Source organism: Rhinoraja longicauda, chromosome 9 (assembly GCF_053455715.1).
Source record: "Rhinoraja longicauda isolate Sanriku21f chromosome 9, sRhiLon1.1, whole genome shotgun sequence".
Classification (NCBI taxonomy): Eukaryota; Metazoa; Chordata; class Chondrichthyes; order Rajiformes; family Arhynchobatidae; genus Rhinoraja; species Rhinoraja longicauda.
In genome coordinates this window covers 159622-179363 of record NC_135961.1, presented here as the reverse complement: position 1 = coordinate 179363, position 19742 = coordinate 159622, and the positions used below count along the sequence as shown (strand labels likewise).

Here is a 19742-nt window from a genome sequence, read left to right as displayed (position 1 = left end):
ACAACCTTTTTGGTTCCTCCTTCAAAAAAAAACTCAGTCAGATTGGTGCGACATGATCTCCGATGTACAAAACCATGCTGATTATCACTAATCAGCACCAGTCCATCCAAATGCATAGGAGGAAACGGAAGATGCTAGTTTACATCAAAGATAGACGCAGAATGCTGGAGTAACTCAGCGGGACAGGTAGCATCTCTGGATAGAAGGAATGCGTGACGTTTCGGGTCGAGACCCTTCTTCAGACATGCTGCCTTCCATGTATACCTTATTCCTCAGAATGCTCTCCAGTAACGTGCTGATGTTCGGCTCACTGGTCTTTAGTTCCAAGGCTTTTCCCTGTAGCCATTCTTAAATAGAGGCACAACATTAGTCACTCTCCAGTTTTACAGCACCTTACCTGTATCCAATGATTCATATATTTCAACCAGGGAGCCTGCAGTTTCTTTTCTAGCTTTCCAGAGTATCCTCGGATTTATCTGATCAGACCTGGGAGATGTGCCTACCCTCATACGCCTTAGCGTACCTCCAGCACCTCCTCTACCATCATAATGACTGTCTTCAAGACACTTCCATCAACTGGTTCCCAAATTCCCCATTCTTCATGTCCTTCTCCATAGTGGAAACTGAGGAAAAATACTGATTGAGGACCTTTCCCATCTCCTGCAGCTCCACACAGAGATGACCACTTTGGTTTCTGAGGAGTCCCATTCCCTCTCTAATTACTTGTTTTCCTTTATTGTACATATAAAGTCTGCAAATGTCAACATATATTTAAAATACAATCTCATGACCTTTGCACCCCATTACTTGACATTTTTAGAGTTTACATATTTAGCCTGTATTACTTTCTGAGTGGGTTTTCTTAATCACACTGCACCTATTGATGGTAGACACAAAATGCTGGAGTAACTCAGCGGGTCAGGCAACATCTCGGGAGAGAAGGAATGGGTGACGTTTCAGGTCGAGACCCTTCTTCAGACCCGACCCGAAACGTCACCCATTCCTTCTCTCCCGAGATGCTGCCTGACCCGCTGAGTCACTCCAGCATTTTGTGTCTACCTTCGATCTTAACCAGCATCTGCAGTTTTTTCCCACACCTATTGATGTCTATCTGTGGCAAATAACCAATGGCAGGATTTGGCTAAGGTAATGCTGATTGAAGATGTTTGCATGATCTTACTGTGATTGGTGTTAATGTGTTTGTAAGTCTTCTCTTTTTGGCTTCACGGTACTGCTTATCCTTTGTGGTTAGCAGCCAATGTAAAGAAACCGAAGAAAGGCAAATTGCCAGGAGAATGTTTCACACCTAACGATTGGTGTTTGTTTTGATGCAGATTGCAAGAGCAAGAGGAATGGACTGTATTGTAGCACCTTATGAGGCTGATGCACAATTGGCCTATTTAAACAAGATCGGCATTGCTCAAGCAGTCATTACAGAGGATTCTGACCTATTGGCATTTGGATGTAAAAAGGTAAGTAGAAAACCTTAAACAATTTTATAATAGACTGACAAGTAACTGGTTTGTGCTATGTATATATTGCACAATATCTAACCGAGAAGCTTAGAAAAAGAAAAGATAAGAAAAGAAAGCAGCCGTTTACAAAATAATTTTTTTTTTAAATTTCCAATTAGAATGGAGCTTCTTGTTATGCAGAATTTCCTCCTTCAAAGCTGAGATGTTTGAGTAGATAGAGGAATGTTTTAGAAATCACTTTAGGATGTGGATTCATTAGTTTTGATGGTGAGCTACCTCCTTGAAACACTCAGATCCTTCATATTGTTGGATATACAGACCTCCCAGCCCTTCCGACTTTGACCAAAAGTTTCCCCTTATTTCAATTCCGCCATTCCGATTTTGCCTCACATTTTTCCGCAAAACACATGCCCTGCCCCTCGCCGCTGTCCTGGCCGCCCCTCGCCCCGCCCCTCGCCTCGCCGCTGTCCTGGTCGCCCCTCGCCTCGCCGCTGTCCTGGCTGCCCCTCGCCTCGCCGCTGTCCTGGCCGCCCCTCGCCCCGCCCCTCGCCTCGCCGCTGTCCTGGCCGCCCCTCGCCTCGCCGCTGTCCTGGCCGCCCCTCGCCCCGCCCCTCGCCTCGCCGATGTCCTGGCCGCCCCTCGCCGCTGTCCTGGCCGCGCCTCGCCGCTGTCCTGGCCGCCCCTCGCCCCGTCCCTCGCCGCTGTCCTGGCCGCCCCTCGCCGCTGTCCTGGCCGCCCCTCGCCCCGTCCCTCGCCGCTGTCCTGGCCGCCCCTCGCCGCTGTCCTGGCCGCCCCTCTCCGCTGTCCTGGCCGCCCCTCGCCTCCGTCCTGGCCGCCCCTCGCCCCGCCCCTCGCCTCGCCGCTGTCCTGGCCGCCCCTCGCCCCGCCCCTCGCCTCGCCGATGTCCTGGCCGCCCCTCGCCGCTGTCCTGGCCGCCCCTCGCCTCGCCGCTGTCCTGGCCGCCCCTCGCCCCGCCCCTCGCCGATGTCCTGGCCGCCCCTCGCCGCTGTCCTGGCCGCCCCTCGCCTCGCCGCTGTCCTGGCCGCCCCTCGCCCCGTCCCTCGCCGCTGTCCTGGCCGCCCCTCGCCTCGCCGCTGTCCTGGCCGCCCCTCGCCCCGTCCCTCGCCGCTGTCCTGGCCGCCCCTCGCCTCGCCGCTGTCCTGGCCGCCCCTCGCCCCGCCCCTCGCCGCTGTCCTGGCCGCCCCTCGCCTCCGTCCTGGCCGCCCCTCGCCCCGCCCCTCGCCTCGCCGCTGTCCTGGTCGCCCCTCGCCTCGCCGCTGTCCTGGCCGCCCCTCGCCTCGCCGCTGTCCTGGCCGCCCCTCGCCTCTGTCCTGGCCGCCCCTCGCCCCGCCCCTCGCCGCTGTCCTGGCCGCCCCTCGTTTCGCCGCTGTCCTGGCCGCGCCTCGCCGCTGTCCTGGCCGCCCCTCGCCTCACCGCTGTCCTGGCCACGCCGTACCTGGCCGCGCCTCGCCGCTGTCCTGGCCGCCCCTCGCCCCGCCCCTCGCCTCGCCTCGCCGCTGTCCTGGCCGCACCTCGCCCCTCGCCTAGCTGCTGTCCTGACCGCCCCTCGCCCCGCCCCCCGCCGCTGTCCTGGCCGCGCCTCGCCCCGCCGCTGTCCTGGCCGCCCCTCGCCGCTGTCCTGGCCGCCCCTCGCCACTGTCCTGGCCGCCCCTCGCCGCTGTCCTGGCCGTCCCTCGCCATTGTCCTGGCCGCCCCTCGCCTCGCTGCTGTCCTGGCCGTGCCTCGCCGCTGTCCTGGCCGCCCCTCGCCTCGCCGCCGTCCTGCGCCTCGCCAATGTCCTGGCCACCCCTCGCCCCGCCACTGTCCTGGCCGCGCCTCTCCTCGCCGCTGTCCTGGCCTCGCTGCGTAGCGTGAGGCCCGTTGATGTAGAGAGGGGAATGGGGGTGGGGTTGGGGTAGAAACATAGAAACATAGAAAATAGGTGCAGGAGGAGGCCAATCAGCCCTTCGAGCCAACACCGCCATTCATTGTGATTATGGCTGATCATCCACAATCAATAACGCGTGCCTGCCTTCTCCCCATATCCCTTGATTCCACTAGCCCCTAGAGCTCTATCTAACTCTCTCTTAAATTCATCCAGTGATTTGGCTTCCACTGCCCTCTGTGGCAGAGTATTCCACAAATTCACAACTCTCTGGGTGAAAAAGTTTTTTCTCACCTCAGTTTTAAATGGCCTCCCCTTTATTCTAAGACTGTGGCCCCCGGTTCTGGACTCACCCAACATTGGGAACATATTTCCTGCATCAAGCTTGTCCAGTCCTTTTAGAAGTTTATATGTTTCTATAAGATCCCCTCTCATCCTTCTAAACTCCAGTGAATACAAGCCTAGTCTTTTCAATCTTTCCTCATATGACAGTCCCGCCATCCCAGGGATCAATCTCGTGAACCTATGCTGCACTGCCTCAATTACAAGGATGTTCTTCCTCAAATTAGGAGATCAAAACTGTACACCATACTCCAGATGTGGTCTTACCAAGTCCCTATACAACTGCAGAAGAACCTCTTTACTCCTATACTGAAATCCTCTCGTTATGAAGCCCAACAGCTTTCTTCACTGCCTGCTGTACCTGCACACCAATTTTCAGTGACTAGTGTACAAGGACTTCCAGGTCTCGCTGCACTTCCCCCTTACCTAACCTGACACCATTGAGATAATAATCTGCCTCCTTGTTTTTGCAGCCAAAGTGGATAACTTCACATTTATCTATATTATACTGCATCTGCCACGCATCTGCCCACTCACTCAACCTGTCCAGGTCACCCTGCAACCTCCTAACATCCTCTTCACAGTTCACACTACCACCCAGCTTTGTGTCATTCTCAAACATGCTAGTGTTGCTTCTAATTCCCTCTTCCAAATCATTATGGTAAATAATTGTGATCCTGCGTCTTCCGGATTATGCCCAGAAATTCCTGCCGTTGCTGTTCCACCATCATTCCTACTAGGATCCCTTTCCAATCTACCTTGGCCAGCTCCTCTCTCATGCCTTCATAGGCCCCTTTGTTCAAATGCAACACTGACACTTCCGATTTAACCTTCTCCTTCACAAATTGCAGATTAAAACTAATCATATTATGATCACTAGCTCCAAGTGGTTTCTTTACCTCGAGTTCTCTTATCAAATTTGATTCATTGGACATCACTAAATCCAGAATTGCCTTTTCTCTGGTAGGCTCCATTACAAGCTGCTCTAAGAATCCATCTCGGAGGCACTCTACAAACTCTCTTTCTTGGGGTGCAGAACCAACCTGATTTTCCCAGTCTACCTGCATATTGAAATCCCCCATCACCACAGTGGCATTACCTTTATTACATGCCAGTTTTAACTTCTGTTGCAACGTACACCCTACATCCGGGCTACTATTTGGGGGTCTGTAGATAACTCCAATTAGTGTCTTCTTGCCTTTACAATTCCTCAACTCAATCCACAGTGACTCTACCTCGTCAATCCCTATGTCTTCCCTCGCAAGGGATTGAATTTCGTCCCTCACCAGCAGAGCTACCCCACTGCCTCTGCCCACCTGCCTGTCCTTTCTATAGGATGTATAACCCTGAATATTAAGTTCCCAGGCCTGATCCTCCTGCAGCCACGTCTCTGTAATCCCCACAATGTCATATCTACCAACCTCTAACTGAGCCTCAAGCTCATCTACTTTACTTCTTATACTTCGCGCATTCATATACAATACTTTTAATTCCTTACTCATCTCACCTTTCACATCGATCCCTATTACACTTGGCTATGGGAGGCCTTGGTGGTTGGGAGAGGGGAGTGGGGGTGGGAGGGGTATACGGAGGATGGAGGGGGAGGGGGGGAAAGTAGGGGGGGGAGGCGAGTAGGGGTTAGAGTGGCGGGAGGGGAGGGTAGTTGGGGGGAGGGGAGGGTGGGGGGACATGGACCGTTGTGATTTGCTGTTGAAGACCATTGGAGCAAGTATGTCTTCAATTAAATTAGGTATATGCACTTTTAAATGAAACTCTTTCTTCATAACGTAGTCATACATTTTTGACCATTGTTCTTTTATTCAATATTAAGAGAATTGGGATGTGTAAGAAAAAAACAAAATAGAAAAAAACAAAACAAAACAATTTTTTCTTTGTGTTGTATAAGGTATTTTTGTTCAATAACCTTGTTATAAATAGCAGAATATACTCATGATAGGCCTGACATTGTAGTCCAAGAACTACAGACTGTTGGAAATGATAGTCGTTTTTCACATGAAAAACGCACATTTTGCGTGCATTCTTTTTTTTGCTGAATAGTTGCATTATGCGCCATATTGTGAATTGTGCTTTAAAATTCTGAATTTTGGACATCAAAATTAGGAATTTGTAATATCAAATGTTATGTATGGATGTGGATATCCAAGATATAGAATGCAGGAAGGAGATTGAGAGCGTTGTAACGTAGTGCCAAGACAATAACCTGTTCTTCAATGTCAGCAAGACTACGGAGATTGTGCTGGAGTTACTTAGTGGGTCAGGCAGCATCTCTGGAGAAAAAGGGATGGGTGACCTTTCAAGCCGGGACTCTTTTTCAGATTCAAAGTAGGGGGTGGGGGGGGTGTGAAGAGCTGGAGGCGAGAAAAGACCAGGCCCAACCAAGGCCGGCCACAAATGACCTCCAGCGTGTAGTAGACACAAAATGCTGGAGTAACTTTGTATCGCAAAGGGGGCGGTCGGGGGGTGGTGAAAACACGACAGCGATGAGGGCTGGGAGCAGAGGGGTGGAAGGAGGTTTGGGCGGTACCGTAGGGGAATAATGGGGGTTCAGAGATGAGGTTAGGTGTGAACAGTGGTATACAGGTGAGGTAATGTGGTTGAAACAGGGAGAAAGGCAGTAAGAACCAATGGTGCCATTACTGAGGTCACCTGTTGGTGGGGTGGAGCAGTAGGACCCAGGAGAGTCAGCAGGAGATTTAGACCACGTGTTGTTGGAACGGATAGTCTGAAGTTTGTTGGGGTGGAGTTAAGCCTGGAACTCGGCTGTGGCCCGCTTGTGTGAGAGGAAGAGGCGAGGATCAAAGGTCCACGGTCCACGATGGGCCGCAGTGCAACTAAGGGATGGTGGTGATGTCGGTGGGCCCAGCCTGGGATTGGCCGGGTACGAGGGTCGCCTGTGGTGGAAGCTTTGGTGGCCCTGGCCTGGGATTGGCCAGAGAGGTGGTGATGGTCGGAGAGGCAGAGGACGTTAGTGCTGCTCTTTGCAGCGGAGATGGCGTCCCGGGCCTCGGTCTCGTGATAGGTAGGCAGGCATGAAAACGGGATGGTCCCGCGGTGAAGCCCCGGACCTGCGGGTTGTCGAGTTGAGGAATGTTGTTGGAGGGCCCGGCTGAAGACGTGCAAGCTCGTGATCCTTAGTAGAGTCCTGGGAGGTAAGGAAGCGTTTATTGAAGGGTGGATCTGGTGTAGAATTAAGTATTGGGCCATTGCAGGTCTGGGTGAGCGATGGGAGCTATGGGAGAGTCAGAGTGGTGTTGACACTTTGTGGCCAGTGTAGAGTGCAGGACACAGAAGGAGAACTGCTGTGAGAAGCAGTGGATTGAGGTTGGTACTTGAAATCTGGGTTGGTTCTGAACTGGGAGGTTTGGAACCAGAGTTTGTAGCCATGAGGTATAAGATGCTGAGGAAACACGTGGTAGTGAATCTGGGTTAAAATGTGGTAGTTGAACTGGAGAGCAATAGGAAGCACAGAGGGGGAGCAGTGAAACAGGATGTTGCAGAACTCCCATTGGAGAGAGGAAAAGAACTTAGTCATAGAGTGATACAATGTGGAAACAGGCCCTTCAGCCCAACTTGCCCACCCTGGCCAACATGTCCCAGCTACACTAGTCCCACCTGCCCACGTTTGGTCCATATCCCTCCAAACCTGTCCTATCCATGTACCTGTCTAACTATTTCTTAACCGTTGGGATAGTCCCTGCCTCAACTACCTCCTCTAGCAGCTTGTTCCATACACCCGCCACCCTTTGTGTGAAATATTTACCTCTCATTCCTATTAAATCTTTACCCCCTTACCTTAAAGCTATGTCCTCTGGTCCTCGATTCACCTACTCTGGGCAAGAGACTCGATCTATTTCTCTCATGATTTTATACACCTCAATAAGATCACCCCTCATCCTCCTGTGCTCCAAGGAAAAGAGTCCCAGCCTACTCAACCTTTCCCTAGAGCTCAGACCCTCTAGTCCTGGCAACATTGTCGTAAATCTTCTCTATACCCTTTCCAGCTTGACAACATCTTTCCTATAACATGGTGCCCAGAACTGAACACAATACACTAAATGCAGCCTCACCAATGTCTTATACAACTGCAACATGACCTCCCAACTTCTATACTCAGTACTCTGACTGATGATGGTCAATGTGCCAAAAGCCTTTTTGACCACCTTATCTCCCTTCAAACAACCATACACCTGCATTCCAAGATCCCTCTGCTCTACAACACTCGCCATTCACTGTGTCGGTCCTGCCCATGTTAGACTTCCCAAAATGCAACACCTCACATTTCTTTGTATTAAAATCCATCAACCACCTGGCCAATCAATCAAGATCCTGCTGCAATTTTATCACAACCATCTTAACTATCTGCAAAACCACCCAATATCATCTGCAAACTTAATCTTGCCATGTATGTTCTCATCCAAATCATTGATACTTCAAATCATTGAACTTCTTCTTCAAAGTTGGCATACCTTGAGGAGTCTGAGGTCCGAAGAAAGGTCTCGACCCGAAACGTCACCCATTCCTTCTATCCAGCATTTTGTGTCTATCTTCGGTTGAAGCCAGTATTTGCAGTTCCTTCCTACACATACCTTGAGGAGATTTTGCAGTGGAGTAATCCAAATTGTAGTAACAAAGAACTACAGATGCTGGTTTATACCAAAGATGGGTACAAAGTGCTGAAGTAAATCAACAGCTCAGCAGCATTTATAGAAACATAAAAAATAGGGTAGGCCATTCGGCCCTTCGAGCCTGCACCGCCATGCAATATGATCATGGCTGATCATCCAGCTCAGTAACCTGTACCTGCCTTCTCTCCATACCCCCTGATCCCTTTAGCCACAAGGGCCACATCTAACTCCCTCTTAAATATAGCCAATGAACTGGCCTCAACTACTTTCTGTGGCAGAGAATTCCACAGACTCACCACTCTCTGTGTGAAGAAATGTTTTCTCATCTCGGTCCTAAAAGACTTCCCCCTTATCCTTAAGCTGTGACCCCTGGTTCTGGACTCCCCCAACATCGGGAACAATCTTCCTCTCCAACCCCTTAAGAATTTTATATGTTTCTATAAGATCCCCCCTCAGTCTTCTAAATTCCAGCGAGTACAAGCCTAGTCTATCCAGTCTTTCTTCATATGAAAGTCTGCCATCCCAGGGATCAATCTGGTGAACCTTCTCTGTACTCCCTCTAAGGCAAGAACGTCTTTCCTCAGATTAGGAGACCAAAACTGCACACAATACTCCAGGTGCGGTCTCACCAATGCCCTGTACAACTGCAGTAGAACCTCCCTGCTCCTAAACTCAAATCCTCTTGCTATGAATGCCAACATACCATTCGCCTTCTTCACTGCCTGCTGCACCTGCACGCTTGCCTTCAATGACTGGTGCACCATGATACCCAGGTCACGTTGCATCTCCCCCTCGCCTAATCGGTCACCATTCAGGTAATACTCTGCTTTCCTGTTCTTGCCGCCAAAGTGGATAACCTCACATTTATCCACATTATATTGCATCTGCCATGCATTTGCCCACTCGCCCAATCTATCCAAGTCGCTCTGCAGCCTCCTAGCATCCTCCTCGCAGCTAACACTGCCACCCAGCTTCGTGTCATCCGCAAACTTTGAGATGTTGCATTCAATTCCCTCGTCCAAATCATTAATATACACTGTAAATAACTGGGGTCCCAGCACTGAGCCTTGCGGTACCCCACTAGTCACTGCCTGCCATTCCGAAAGGGACCCGTTTATTCCTACTCTTTGCTTCCTGTCCGCCAACCAATTTTCTATCCACCTCAACACTGAACCCTCAATACCGTGTGCTTTAAGTTTGTACACCAATCTCCTATGTGGGACCTTGTCGAAGGCCTTCTGAAAGTCCAGATACAACACATCGACTGGTTCTCCCTTATCCACTCTACTAGTTACATCCTTGAAAAATTCTATAAGATTCGTCAGATATGATTTGCCTTTTGTAAATCCATGCTGACTTTGTCCAATGATTTCACCACTTTCCAAATGTGATGCTATCACATCTTTAATAACTGACTCTAGCATTTTCCCCACTACCGATGTTAGACTAACTGGTCTATAATTCCCCATTTTCTCTCTCCCTCCCTTTTCAAAAAGTGGGGTTACATTAGCTACCCTCCAGTCCTCAGGAACTACTCCAGAATTTAAAGAGTTTTGAAAAATTATCACTAATGCATCCACTATTTCTGAGGCTACTTCCTTAAGCACTCTGGGATGCAGCCTATCTGGCCTTGGGGATTTATCTGCCTTTAATCCATTTAATTTACCTAACACCACTTCCCGACTAACCTGGATTTCCCTCAGTTCCTCCATCTCATTAGACCCCCGGTCCCCCGCTATTTCCGGCAGACTGTTTATGTCTTCCTTAGTGAAGACAGAACCAAAGTAGTTGTTCAATTGGTCTGCCATCTCCTTGTTCCCTATCAATTCACCTGTTTCCGATTGCAAGGGACCTACATTTGTCTTAACTAATCTTTTTCTCTTGACATATCTATAAAAGCTTTTGCTGTCAGTTTTTATGTTCCTTGCCATTTTTCCCTCATAATCTATTTTCCCTTTCCTAATTAAGCCCTTTGTCCTCCTCTGCTGGACTCTGAATTTCTCCCAGTCCTCTGGTATGCTACTTTTTCTGGCTAATCTGTATGCTTCATCTTTTGTTTTAATACTATCCTTGATTTCCCTTGTTAGCCACGGATGCACTACCTTTCCTGGTTTGTTCTTTTGCCAAACTGGGATGAACACTTGCTGTAGTTCATCCATGCGACCTTTAAATGCCTTCCATTGCATGTCCACCGTCAACCCTTTCAGCATCAATTGCCAGTCTGTCTTGGACAATTCACGCCTCATACCCTCAAAGTTACCTTTCTTTAAGTTCAGAACACTTGTTTCTGTATTGACTTTGTCACTCTCCATCCTAATGAAGAACTCCACCATATTATGATCACTCTTGCCCAAGGGGCCTCGCACAACCCTTCCTCATTACTCAATACCCAGTCTAGAATGGCCTGCTCTCTCGTTGGTTCCTCGACATGTTGGTTGAGAAAACCATCTCTCAAACATTCCAAGAAATCCTCTTCCTCAGCACCCCTGCCAGTTTGGTTCACCCAATCTATATGTAGATTGAAGTCACCCATTATAACCTTTAGTGCACGCATTTCTAATTTCCTGTTTGATGGCATCCCCAACCTCACTACTGCTGTTAGGTGGCCTGTACACAACTCCCACTGGCGTTTTCTGCCCCTTAGTGTTTCGCAGCTCCACCCATATCGATTCCACATCCTCCAAGCTAATGTCCTTCCTTTCCACTGCTTTAATCTCCTCTCTAACCAGTAACGCTACCCCACCTCCTTTTCCTTTCTGTCTATCCCGCCTGAATATAGAATATCCCTGGATGTTGAACTCCCAGCCTTGGTCACCCTGGAGCCATGTCTCCGTAATCCCAACTATATCATAATCATTAATAACTATCTCCACATTTAATTCATCCACCTTATTACGTATACTCCTTGCATTGAGACACAAAGCCTTCAGGCTTGTTTTTACAACTCTCTTACCCCTTATACAATTATGTTGAGAAGTGGCCCTTTTTAATTTTTGCTCTGGATTTGTCTGCCTGTCACTTTTACTTTTCACCTTGCTACCTATTGCTTCTACCCTCATTTTACACCCCTCTGTCTCTCTGCTCATGCTCCCATCCCCCTGCCACATTAGTTTAAATCCTCCCCGATAGCACGAGCAAACACTCCCCTAAGGACATTGGTTCCATTCCAGCTCAGGTTGGAGGAGGTGCAGGTGAACCTCTGTCTCACCTGGAAAGACTGTTTGGATCCTTGGATGGAGTTGAGGGGGGAGGTAAAGGGACAGGTGTCGCATCGCCTGCAGTTGCAGGGGAAAGTGCCCGGGGATGGGGTGGTTTGGATAGGAAGGGACGAGTGGACCAGGGAGTTACGGAGGGAACGGTCTCTGCGGAACGCAGAAAGGGGAGGGGATGGGAAGACGTGGCCAATGTTGACGGATGATTTGTTGGATCTGCTGGCTGGTGGGGTGGAAGGTGAGAACGAGGGGGATTCTGTCCTTGTTACGAATGGGGGGAGGGGGAGCAAGAGCGGAGCTGCGGGATGTAGAAGAGACCCTAGTGAGAGCCTCATCTATAATGGAGGAGGGGAAAGTCAAGTCAAGTCAAGTCAAATTTATTTGTCACATACACATACTCGATGTGCAGTGAAATGAAAGTGGCAATGCCTGCGGGTTGTGCACAAAAATAATTACAGTTACAGCATATAAATAAAGTTAATAAGTTACTAAACATAGCACAAAAAGTGTCGACAAAAATTTAGTCTCTGGGGTTATAAAAGTTGCCAGTCCTGATGGCCTGTGGGAAGAAGCTCCGTCTCATCCTCTCCGTTTACACAGCGTGACAGCGGAGGCGTTTGCCTGACCGTAGCATCTGGAACAGTCCATTACTGGGGTGGGAGGGGTCCCTCATGATCTTGCTTGCTCTGGATCTGCACCTCCTGATGTATAGGTCCTGCAGGGGGACGAGTGTAGTTCCCATGGTGCGTTCTGCCGAACGCACTACTCTCTGCAGGGCCATCCTGTCCTGGGCAGAGCTGTTCCCAAACCAGACTGTAATGTTGCCGGACAGGATGCTCTCTACAGCCCCAGAGTAGAAGCAATGAAGGATCCTCAGCGACACTCTGAATTTCCTCAGTTGTCTAAGGTGGTAAAGGCGCTGCTTAGCCTTACCCACCAGTGCGGCAATATGCGTTGCCCACGTCAGATCCTCTGCGATGCGGACTCCCAAGTATTTGAAACTGCTCACCCTATCCACAATAGACCCATTTATCTCGAGTGGCGTGTACGTCCTTGGATGTTTAGCCCTTCTGAAGTCCACAATCAGCTCCTTTGTTTTAGTGACATTCAAGAGGAGGCTATTGTCCTGACACCAGAGTGCCAGATCAGCCACCTCCTCCCGGTAGGCCTTCTCATCGTTGTTGGAGATCCGGCCCACCACCACAGTGTCATCAGCAAACTTGATGATGGAGTTTGAGCTGAACCTGGCCCCACAGTCATGTGTGTACAGGGAGTACAGTAGGGGGCTAAGGACGCAGCCCTGGGGGGATCCTATGTTCAGGGTGAGGGAGCTAGATGTGTGTTCCCCCATCCTGAACACTTGGGGCCTGGCAGTGAGAAAGTCCAGGACCCAGGCACACAGAGGGGTGCTAAGCCCCAGTTCCAGCAGCTTCTCAACCAGTCTGCTGGGGACTATTGTGTTGAATGCTGAACTAAAGTCAATGAACAGCATCCTCACATAGCCCCCCTGGCTGTCCAGATGAGAGAGAGCGGTGTGTAGAACCTGGGAGACCGCATCATCCGTGGACCTGTTCGGACGGTTTGCGAACTGTAGTGGGTCCATGTTGCGAGGAAGGAGGGCGCAGATGTGCTTCTTGACTAGCCTCTCAAAGCATTTCATGAGAACCGAGGTGAGGGCCACCGGTCGGTAGTCTTTTAAACACGCTGGAGAGGCATTCTTTGGCACCGGTACAATGATGGATCTTTTGAAGCATGGACTTTGCCAAGGAGAGGTTGAATATTGTGGTGAGCACTGGAGCAAGCTGAGTAGCACAAGACTTTAGTACTCGCCCAGATATACCATCTGGGCCTCCAGCTTTCCTCGTGTTCACACGCGTCAGAGCCCACCTCACCTCATGCTCAGACACCGAGAATGTGTGCACATCCCCTCCAGCCTCGCTAGCCAGCGCCCCTTCGGTGCTGTTTTTAGACGGCGAGCTGGTGGTGTTACCCGTCTCAAACCGTGCGTAAAAAGAGTTCAGGTCATCAGCTAAGGAGGAGCCGGCACTTCCGGTTGAGGGGGTGCTGGACCTGTAGCTAGTTATAGTCCGTAGCCCCTGCCAAAGGCGCCTGGTGTCCTGCTGCTCCATCTGTGGAAGCCCCGTTTCCTGAAGAATGAGGACATCTCTGATGCCCTAGTGTGAAACACCTCATCCTGGGCGCAGATGCGGCGTAGACGGAGGAATTGGGAGTGGGGGATAGACTTTTTGCAGGATAAATGCTTTTGTCTCCTGCAAAAAGTCTATCCCCTACTCCCAATTCCTCCATCTACGCCTAGTGTTTCACACTAGGGCATTAGAGATGTCCTCATTCTTCAGGAAACGGGGCTTCACATCTTCCATTATAGATTAGGGTCTCTTCTACATCCCGCAGTTCCGCCCTTGCTCCCCCTCCCCCCATTCGTAACAAGGACAGAATCCCCCACGTTCTCACCTTCCACCCCACCAGCCAACGTATCCAACAAATCATCCGCCAACATTTCCGTCACCTACAACGGGACCCCACCACTGGCCACATCTTCCCATCCCCTCCCCTTTCTGCGTTCCGCAGAGACCGTTCCCTCCGTAACTCCCTGGTCCACTCGTCCCTTCGTACCCAAACCACCCCATCCCCGGGCACTTTCCCCTGCTACCGCAGGAGATGCAACACCTGTCCCTTTACCTCACCCCTCAACTCCATCCAAGGACCCAAACAGTCTTTCCAGGTGAGACAGAGGTTCACCTGCACCTCCTCCAACCTCATCTATTGCATCCGCTGCTCTAGATGTCAACTTCTTTACATCGGTGAAACCAAACGCAGGCTCGGCGATCGTTTAGCTCAGTCCGCCTTAACCAACCTGATCTCCCGATGGCTGAGCACTTCAACTCCCCCTCCCACTCCCAGTCTGACCTTTCTGTCATGAGCCTCCTCAAGTGCCATAGTGAGGCCCACCGGAAATTGGAGGAACTGCACCTCATATTTTGCCTGGGCAGCTTGCAGCCCAGTGGTATGAACATTGACTTCTCCAACTTTAGATAGTTCATCTGTCCCTCTCTTCCCCTCCCCCTTCCCAGTTCTCCCTCTATCTTCCTGTCTCCACCTATATCCTTCCTTTGTCCCGCCCCCCTGATATCAGTCTGAAGAAGGGTCTCGATCTGAAACGTCACCCATTCTTTCTCTCCTGAGATGTTGCCTGACCTGCTGAGTTACTCCAGCATTTTGTGAATAAATACCTTTGATTTGTACTCGCAACTGCAGTTATCTTCTTACAATAAACTAACCTAGATTTATTAGCAAGGGGAGAAAGAGTTGTATACTTCTAATTGAGAATAGTTTGTGTCGAGGAGGATTTTGTGGATGCCAAATCTTATGGGTGTTTAATTTGGCAAGGAGAGGAAGAGGCTGTTTAATCTGGCTGGGAACAATTTGAATAAGGGAATTAGTACAAGATAAGAGTGTTTGTGCCAAGGAACAAACCACTGGAGGAAATCAATGAGTTGAGTAGCATCTGTGGAGGGTGAAAGGAATTTAGGTTTAGGTGTATTATTGTCACTGAGGTATGGTGAAAAGCTTTGTTTTGCATGCTATTCAATCGTTAGATAATACGGTACAATCTGGGTAAGGGGAAGATATAGAGTGCTGAATATGGTTCTCAGTAATGTAGCACAACAGTTCCAGAGACAAAGTCCAAGTCCACAATGAGGTAGAGGATAATTGGACTGTATCTTAGTTTAATGGAATGACAGTTCGGAAGACTGATCACAGGGGGGTGGGGAGGGAAGCTGTTTCAGAATCTGGCTTTCAAGCTTCTGTATCTTCTGTTCGGCAGGAGTAGGGAATGATGGAATGACCAGAATAGGAAAGGTATTTGATCATGTTGGCTGCTTCACAGAGGCCTTGTGAATTGTAGATGGAGAAAATGATGGGGAGACACAATGCTGGAGTAACTCAGCAGATCAGGCAGCATCCCTGGAGAGAAGGAATGGGTGATGTTTCGGGGTCAAGACCTTTCTTCAGACTGACATTGGTGGGGATTCTGGTCTGTGTGATAGCCTGAGATACATCCACAACTCTGCACATTCCCTTATCATGTATTTATACACTGTAAATGCCTCGATTGTAATTATGTATTGTCTTTCCTGTGACTAGTTAGCATGCAACAAAAGCTTTTCACTGTCCATTGTACAGGTGACAATAAACTAAACTGAACTGAACTTCTTGTGGTCTTGGGTAGAGCTGTTCTCAAACCAAGCTGTGATGCATCCTGACAGTATGATTTCTATGGTGCATCTGCAGAGGTTTGTGCGAATCATTGGCAACATGCTGAGAATTTCCCCGGGCTCCTGAGAAAGTAGAGCCATTGGTGTGCCGCCTTGGCTGTCCTTTCAGTGTGTTTGGTCCACACCGGTGTGTCTCTGGTAATATTTACACCAATCTAATTAATTAATTTAAATCGTTGAAAACATTAGTGACGCAGTGGTGCTGGTTTCCGACAGGCACGGTGATGGACGCCCCACACATCTCTGTCCTCCACACAGTGGGCCAACTCCTCTTTTGTCTCTACATATGCGTCTTCCATCAATGTCATCAGCATGGTCTTGTTTGGTGGTCCCGGGCACCTCGCTGGTCATTGATACCAAGGATGCTGAAGTTCTCAACCATTTCTACATTGGCACCATTGATGCGGATTGGGGCATGTACTGCTTTGTGCAGTTGAGGGAGAGGTTGTTGTCCCCACGCCAAGTTCTCTAACTCTTTTCTGTACTCCGTATTGTTGATGTTCATGTTCCAACTCACCCCAGTAGTGTCATCTTCGCACTTGCAGTTAAAGTTAGAACTGAATTTTGCTGCTCAGTCATAAGTATATACGGAGTATATTAGTGGCCAGAGAAGGTGTCCTTGTGGGGCACCTGTGTTGAGAATTGTGGATGGGTTTAGTGCCAGGTCTGCTGCACACCTATAGTGGCAGTCAGCAGAATGCAATGGCTCGGAGCTTCTAGGCGTCTGCAGTTATGTGCACTATCGCCATTCTCTCAAAGCACTTCATGATGGTGGATGTTCGACCTACTGGAGGGTAGTCATTAAGGCACGCTGTTTTACTTTTGCACTGGTTTGATAGTTGTCTTTCATAAAGTAGGTGGAGACTTCAGATGGAGGAGTGAGAGTTTAAAGATATTCATGCATATCTCTACCAGCTGGTCTGCACAGCTCCAGTTGCTTTCCACTGACTCACTCTCAGGAAGGCCGATCTTGCGTCTGCTACAGTAACTTGGTGCAGCCACACCCATGACGTTTCTCCAGTGACCATCTGTTCAAAGCTGGCGTAGAATGCATTGAGCTCAATGGGGAAAGACCTATTGTTGCCATTGAAACTGCCCAGCCTTTGCTTTGTAACCTGTTGTAGCATTCAAGCCTTGCCCCAATCTACAGGTGTTTTGTGTTGTTGCCTCGGGACTCCAGCTTGGTCCGGAACCGTTGACATTTGGGTTGAAACTTAGCACCAGTCCTGAAACTAAAACATCAATAATTTCCCTGCCCCCACAGATTTAGTTTAGTTTTGTTTTAGTTTAGAGATGCAGCGCGGTAATAGATCCTTCAACCCACTGACCATTAACACCACCCTACACACACATTTTACATTTATACCAAGCAATTAACCTACAAACCTGTATGTCTTTGGAGTGTGCGAGGAAACAGAAGATCTCGAAGAAAACCCACGCAGGTCATGGGGAGAACGTACAATACTCCGTACAGATAGCACCCGTAGTCAGGATTGAACCTGGGTCTCTGGCGCTGTAAGGCAGTAGCTCTAACACTACGCCACTAGCAACTGAGATACTGCACAATCTGCTGAGCTTCTCCAGCAGGTTGCGTGCTCCTCCATATCACAGCATCAACAAATCTCTTGTGTCTCCAAGAATATTTGTGATATCAAATTGGACGAATAATTTGGCTGTTTTTTCTCCTGTAATTTTAGGTTGTACTTAAATTGGACAAGTATGAAATGGCATTGAAATTGACAAGGCTCGTTTTGGCAAATGCAAGCAACTGGGAGATGTGTTCACTGAAGAGAAGTTCAGATATATGTGTATTTTATCAGGATGTGATTATTTGCCATCCCATTCATGGAATTGGTTTGGCCAAAGCATGCAAGCTGCTGCGAATTGCTAGCAATCCAGATATCACAACGGTAGGTCTCTTTTACCCTGAGGGCTTGGTCCATCTATCTGTCTGTCTGTCTGTCCGTGTGTATGTGTGCACCATAACTTTGGTGCTTTGCACAGCCAAAACGGTACACCATAGCGCCACCATTTTTGCACAACATTACTCACCATTACCCTGGGCATAATCTCTAAACAACTCTCATTCAAATTGAAGCTACATGTTTTTAAAGCTGCAGACATTTTAAAGTTTAAAAATTCACTTTCTAACCCATTTCCTGAAAGTCCTCCGTATCACACTGAAACATGGAAAATAGATGCAGGAGGAGGACATTCGGCCCTTCGAACCAGCACCGCCATTCATTATGATCATGGCTGATCGTCCCAAATCAATAACCCCGTGCCTGCCTTCTCCCCATATCCCTCGATTCCACTAGCCCCTAGAGCTCTATCTAACTCTCTTAAACCCATCCAGTGATTTGGCTTCCACTGCCTTCTGTGCAGAGAATTCCACAAATTCACAACTCTCTGGGTGAAAAAGAGGAGGTGGGGAGGAGGGGAGAGTGGGGGGGAAGGGGGGAGGAGAGTGGGGGGAGGAGAGGGAGGGGAGGGAGATAGTGGCGAGGGGGAATAGGGGTGGGGAGGGGGGAATGGGGTGGAGGCAGGGCTGGGACAAGTGGGGGTGGGGTAGGGGGGATGGAGGTGGGTCAGTGGGGGGAGGAGGGGGGATTCGAGTGGGGGGAATAAGGGGGATTGAGTGGGGGGTTGAGGATGCTACACCAATGCAGGAGAGGCCTTGGGTCCAGTGACACCCTCTCCTCTTCCCCTCTACGAGGAATGGGCCCAACGGGTCCACTTGTTCTAGTGTATGACTAAAACTCTGGTGTCGTTTGTGCACGAAAATAGTTTTGGGGCGCTACTCACTCAAAACGGTACACGATAGCGTCACAATTTTACACCCCATTCCCCCATGCATGGTGTAGACCCATTTTTGTTACTTTTTAAAAACAATGTACCTTATAAACTTTAATAAATGCCCCCCCCCCCCGAGGACCAGCTGGAGGACCAGGGCCCGTCTCGGCATACCCGCGCCTGACCTTCCTCCCACGTTGCAGCGTGCGGCAGCACAGGGTCCAACAAGATGGCCGCCGCCCACAGATCGCAGCCGAGCTGCAGGAGACATTTCGGCATCACGCCCCCGACCCGCAGGAGAAATGGGGCCGAGATCAATGCCTTGATCTAACAGCATGGCCGCTCCCCGCCCCGTCTAACAGGATGGCCGCTCGCCACCGATCAGCGCTAAACGCACCTTTCCACCACCAACGGTTCCACGGATCAGAAGGTCCATTTATGTTGAGAGGGGAGGGGGGCAGTGGAGGGGGTGGGTCGGAGAGGGGCGGGGGAAGTGGGGGGGGTGGAGGGGTGAGGCGGGCACTGGAAGGGGAAGGGGTGGTGGGTGGGTGGGTAGGGGAGGGGAGAGGGAGCGATGGGGGAGGGGTGGGGGGAGAGGGAGCGAGGGGGGTGGGGGGACGGGGAGAGGGAGGGGTGGGGAGGTGGGGGGACGAGGAGAGGGAGATGAGGGGGATGGGGAGGGTAGGTCGGGGGAGGCGGTGGGGTGGGTGGGAATGGGGTTCCACGGATTGTAAGCCCGTTTATGTTGGGAGGGGATGGAGTGGAGTCTGGTTGGGATGTGGGGGGGTTTGGGATTGGGGTGGGGTGGGGGGAGTAGGGGAGGGGGAGGGAGGAGAGGGTTGCTGCACCAATGCAGGAGAGGGTTTGGGCCCAACGGGTCCACTTGGTCTATTGGGGGGGTGGGGTGGTTGTGGTGGGGGGGGGGGAGGGGGAACTGTAGGGGGATGGAGAGTGGGGGGGGAGAGGGTGAGCGGGGGTGAGGGGAGGGGGGGAATGGGCTGGGGGGAGGGGAGTAGGGGTGGGGTAGTGGGAGGAGGAGGGGGGATAAGGGGGATTGAGTGGGGGGGGTGAGGGCGTTAGACCAATACAGG

The 19742-nt window shown here is 50.3% G+C and overlaps 1 protein-coding gene across 1 annotated transcript in view; it reads left to right on the top strand.

The window, feature by feature from the left end:
* The window catches only part of exo1 (exonuclease 1), a 67819-nt gene that overhangs the window by 24924 nt on the left and 23153 nt on the right, over positions 1–19742 (top strand). The window contains 4 exon segments of the mRNA XM_078404649.1: positions 1335–1472; positions 17556–17577; positions 17580–17698; positions 17700–17768. Of these exon segments, the coding sequence (XP_078260775.1) occupies positions 1335–1472; positions 17556–17577; positions 17580–17698; positions 17700–17768 (348 nt within the window).